This window comes from Megalops cyprinoides, chromosome 9 (assembly GCF_013368585.1).
Source record: "Megalops cyprinoides isolate fMegCyp1 chromosome 9, fMegCyp1.pri, whole genome shotgun sequence".
NCBI lineage: Eukaryota > Metazoa > Chordata > Actinopteri > Elopiformes > Megalopidae > Megalops > Megalops cyprinoides.
The window spans coordinates 30,858,360-30,863,756 of record NC_050591.1 but is presented as its reverse complement, the minus strand read 5'-3'; the positions used below and the strand labels follow the sequence as shown (position 1 = coordinate 30,863,756).

The 5,397-nt window shown below is 38.8% G+C and overlaps 1 protein-coding gene across 1 annotated transcript; it reads left to right on the top strand.

Annotated features, from left to right (window-relative positions):
• The first annotated feature begins 740 nt into the window (after positions 1 to 740).
• Positions 741 to 1,757, top strand: LOC118782782 (olfactory receptor 52E4-like). Its single transcript, XM_036536337.1, has one exon. It carries the CDS (start codon positions 771 to 773, stop codon positions 1,755 to 1,757), a length of 987 nt encoding a protein of 328 aa, XP_036392230.1. The 5' UTR covers positions 741 to 770.
• The last annotated feature ends 3,640 nt before the right edge of the window (positions 1,758 to 5,397 follow it).

Sequence of the window (5,397 nt, the reverse complement as noted above, 5' to 3'; positions counted from 1 at the left end):
TGCCACCACTAATCCATCACTTTTTGATTGTAGAGATTGTGCCAGCAAATAAGGAGCTAACTGCTGTTCAGGGTAAGAGGATCCCAGCCCACTCAGGGCCTTACATGTTGTGAATGTTTTCCTGTAATCAATGCAACATTTAATAGCCAGCTACTGTAGTGATCTTAAGAATCATTATGCCTCCAGTCTTGCATGTGTGAATCAGTATCTGGCAGCAGCAGGTTAAAAAAGTGGAAAGCATGAAATGAAGAAAAAATTGATACTATGTAAAATACGACATTCTTCTATGTCCTAATCCTAATGTCACAAATAGGTTTTCACTATGGCTGGTGAACTGAAAGTACATAGGTGCATTCTCAAGATAATGGATAACATTATAGCTGTAGAGCAGCAGGGCTCAGCCATCATTCTTCATGAGAATTTTGTATTGCTTTGTGTCCCCTTCACTCCAGCATGTTTAGCAGGGTACTGTTACTACTGTTATGTGATGTATTGGTGACTATGTCATTGATGTCATCATGCAATAGGTTACTAAAATCAGTGTTGTTCCCATGAAGGTGATCTTCATTGCATCCCCAGAAGGGCCAGGGACATGTCTCTGTAAATTAGTTATTAATGAGATGAAGGTAAATAATGATTTAAATCACTGAATAGTGGGAAGCTGCATGTGCATACCCACATTTTCCAGGATTGACAAACAGTCTTCAGTAATTTCACAAATTTCATACTTGCATGTACAGGTAAAGAAAAAGCAAGAGAGGAAATCTGCCATGGACTCCCTAAATTCAACACACTCTGTTCCTTCTATTGTTCATCCTCCATTCTTTTTCATCAATGGCTTCTATAATATTCCTCATGTCAAATACTACTATATTTTCTTACTCTTTGTGTTTGTGGTCACTGTGTTAGGGAACTCCTTTGTCATGTTTATTATATGCACACAGCGCAGTTTTCACACACCAAAGTATCTTGCTCTCTTTAATTTAGCTGTAGCTGACTTGTCTGTAAGTACTGCTCTCATTCCTAACTTAATTAAAACATTTCTTTTTAACTCTCAGTATATCTCCTTTAATGCTTGCATAGCCAATATGTTTTTTGTGTTTTTCTTCAGCATGATGGAGTCTCTGACTCTTACTGTTTTGGCCTATGACAGATTTGTTGCAATCTGCTTACCACTCAGATACCACACCATTAACACTAACACAACAATGACTGTAATATTAATAATTATATGGATATATAACTCAGTATTTATGATTTCCACAATGGCTTTGATAACCAGGCTGTCCTTCTGTAAATCTATTGTGGTAGATAGCTTTTTCTGTGATCACGGGCCCATATTTAGACTGGCTTGCAATGACAATTCTGCCAATGATGTTATTGCATATGTGAATGTTGTGTTATTTCTTTATGTGCCATTAATTCTGACTGTGTTATCTTATGTGTTTATCACACATGCACTGTTTAAAATCGCAACATGGGAAGGACGACTGAAAGCTTTGAAGACCTGTTCCTCCCACCTAATGCTAGTGGCTGTATATTATCTTCCATTACTAGGCACCTACATTGCTGCAGACACATTTACCCTTCATCCTAATGCCAGAATAATAAACACATCGCTTTCTTTTGCTATACCACCAATGTTGAATCCAATTATTTATGTGCTGAACACAGAGGAGATCAAGGAATGCACAAAACAAATTTTCAAAAGGAGAAGGGTCGCCGCAACTGAAAGAAATATTAAAATTAAGAAATGAATCAAAATGTAATGTTTCTGCAAATATTTACCTGTATAAATGAAAAAGACGTAAAAATCAAAGCTACGTGGCTTGCCCTGGATAAGACTGACTCTAGACCAAGTAGGTATTTGACATTCACACTGGAAACAGAAATACCAATACTGTGTGAACAGTGTGTTTTGTTTAACAGTAAATTTCAGGTTCATGAAATTAATTGTGTCTAAAATAAACTGTGAATACATTAATTTGTGGTCATTTGTGTTTTTTTTCCTATTGATGAATAAAACTTTCCCACAATTCAATTCATTTCTCAAAATGGTAATAATAGTGATTTAATGAAAGTAACTACTGAACATATTTAAAGAAGATCCTCTCTTCCAGGCTGTTATACGAGTTTGTTTCAGATTATGGGAGGATGAAGCTAGGGAATCTATATGGGAGGAGTCTAGCTGATTTCATCATGTATAAGGTGCATTTAGACATGTGATTTGTACAATGATCATTTTTCCCATTACAATTACCTTATGAGACTGATTAGAGTAACTTGCACAGAGTCAAAACGAGGTAACCTGTATGGTTAGACCAGGCCAGGCGCTATGCTTAGGGGTGCATTGCAGCCTCAGACAGATGTCACTGCATCCCCAGTTGTCTGCTTATACCCGATGTCTACACAGTATTTATGACTTTTTGTGAACCCCCATGGATTGCAATTGCACATTACATTACGTTATTGACATTTAGCAGACGCTCTTATCCAGAGCGACTTACATAGGTTGCACTTTTTTTTTTTTTTACAATGTAAGCCATTTATACAGCTGCATATTTACCGAGGCAATCATGGGTTAAGTACCTTGCCCAAGGGTACAACAGCAACCGTGTGTTTAGCTAAGTGCACTCATAAGCGAATACATAGGCAAGTTCCAGTTAACTCCGGAAAAACTAACAAACATGTATTTAATCCAGGTACGATTTTCATATGCAATACAAATCAGTTAACATTACCCAGCCTAACAATCTGTTAACTTGTTTTCTGGGGTTGTGGTTAACTTATCGGACATCCAGCACGACTGCGTATTGGAAATCTGCTCGGGGAGCCGCTGCTTATCAGTCATGTTCTGTTGTCTGTGTACCGTCAGCTGGCTGCGTGGCAAGTGTTGCTGGGAGATAATAACTAAGTGTAACTTTGCTAACCTTGATAACTTTGGTAACTTCTGTAACCGTGGCAACTGCAAGATTTCGTGCAGCCGGAACCTTGGCGCGTTCACACTAACGTAACAATCCACAACAGAATTCAACAGTTCCCCTACTGGTTCCTCTCATACTTCTCATCCCCTTGACCCCCAATGATCATGAGTGACAGGTTCCTCCTACACCGTTACAATAAACAGCACACTGTCTGAGGATCGGCATGTCCGCTACACTCTGGTGAGAGGCCTTACCTCCAGTCTCACAGGTATTGCAGGGTCCTACAGCAACAGCGCAGATATGACTCATTTTTTGCATTGTCACCATGACTAGGGCTTTCAGCCCAGCCACTCCACCAGCCCTGGGCCTGTCAGGCACACCAGTCCTGACTCCAGGAATAACAAGCATTCTACCTGAAGTAATGGTGCCGCCGGGGACTATTCCCCAAGACCACTGCCATCTCCCCCTAAGCAGGTGCAGTTTGCAGAGCTGCAGAGGGGGAAAATATGGTACATGCAGACGAGGGCCTGTCTTCAGCTACTTCGCTTGAGTCTCGCTGCCAACAGCAGAAATCAGCCCCACCATCTGACCACAAGGCCTGCACACCATACATGAGAGGAGTCAGTGAGGGTTTGGAAGTGTGAGTTTTTCTTGACATGGTGCTGTCTTATCCCTCACTAGTGATGCACTGCGGCAATGTCTTCCGGCCCTGAATTACTAAAGCACTTTTACACCAGTGTAACAACATTTCTGATGCTAGCCACTGTGGTTCATATCCCTAGCGAGTGTGCTGTTCGCATTGAAGTTTTTTGCAGGGATTATACCAGTGAGAGAGAAAATACAATAAACAGAGATTAGTGGGGAACTGGTAGCATGAGAGCGTGAGCTGTAGCGTCAGGGAACTGTGTGTGTTGAATTAGTAGAAACGTGATGGTTTGTTGTATGACATAGTGGTCATGTGTATCATAGGATATCAATCAAAACCCATATTGTACATCTGTACATATAAACATTTTAGGTTATTTTTGGTGGTAAGACACTTAATGCTATACAATTAGGGACAATGGAGTCACAATAGTCGTTATTCTATTTTCATGTGTTCGTTTTGTACAATAACATAAAGAATAGTGCAATAACATGTGCCCTGTAGACTCACTTTGCATCACCAGTTCCCTAGGTTTATTACCATGTCACATGTACTAGAACCACAGAGCAGAATATAAAAGGTGGGCACACATTTCTGTAAGAACACTCTCATGGTTACCCATGCTGATGCAGACGCTTGTTTCAAGACTAACAGCATAAAGCTCTCATGAATGACATCTTGATATGCAGAAAATTGATTTAATTTTTGTTTCATTCTTTGCATGGGTAGTTTTTGTTGAAGGGTATATAACTTTTCTCTTCTTTACTGATGACATGTGAAGTATTACTAATGCTTAAGTGATATTACCATTAGTTATATCTGGTGTTAATGACCTGCTTATGATGTGGAAAGTTTTCAAATTCAGTCAGAATGATTGGGCAGTTGATCAGAAAGGTCACCATATCAAAAAATGCTGAACCACGAATATATATGTTTAGACCAAAACTGAATTATAAAGGCCTTTCGTTTGCGGTGTAAAAAATTCAAAGACAGATGAAAGCTTATTCATTTCTAATCTTAATTTAGAGAGCTCCACAATTGTGGAACATAACTAAAAATGAAGAAAATATGTGGGTGCCACCACTAATCCATGACTTTCTGATTGTAGAGACTGTGCCAGCAAATAAGGAGATAACAGCTCTTCAAGATAAGAGGATCCCAGCCCAATCAGGGAATTACATATTATGAATGTTTTCCTATAATCAATACAGTGTTTCATCGCCAGCTAATGCCGCGATCTTAACCATCATTACGTATCCAGTCTTGCATGTGCGAATCAGTATATGGCAGCAGCAGGTTAAAAATGCAGAAAACATGAAAAGGAAGAAAAAGAAGTATGATGTAAAATGTGACATGCTTCTTAATGACACAAATATATATTCACAATGGCTGGTCAATTGAAAGAACATAGGTGCATTGTCAAGATGATGGATAACATTATAGCTGTAGAACAGCAGGGGTCACGCATCATAATACATGAGAATTTCAGATTCTTTTGTGTCCCCTTCACTCCAGCATTGTTAGCAGAACATTGTTTCCATGCTGTATGATGTATTGACAACTATGTCATTTTCTCATGAAATGTGTTATTAAAATCAGTATTTTCTCCCATCTAGGTGATCTTCATTACGTCCTTAGCAGGGCCAGGGACATGCTCCTATGAATCGCTTATTATTGCGATGAAGGTAAATAATGATTTATATCACTCAATAGTGAGAAATTGCATTTGTATGGCCTCTTATTTAAGGATTCTTAATTTAAATTTGAAACTTAATGAATTTAATTCACATTTAAAATTTAATTTTATACTTGCATGCACAGGTCAAT

Coding starts and splice junctions, on each gene's coding strand:
- LOC118782782 (XM_036536337.1), top strand. CDS start 771: ATGGACTCCCTAAATTCAACACACTCTGTTCCTTCTATTGTTCATCCT.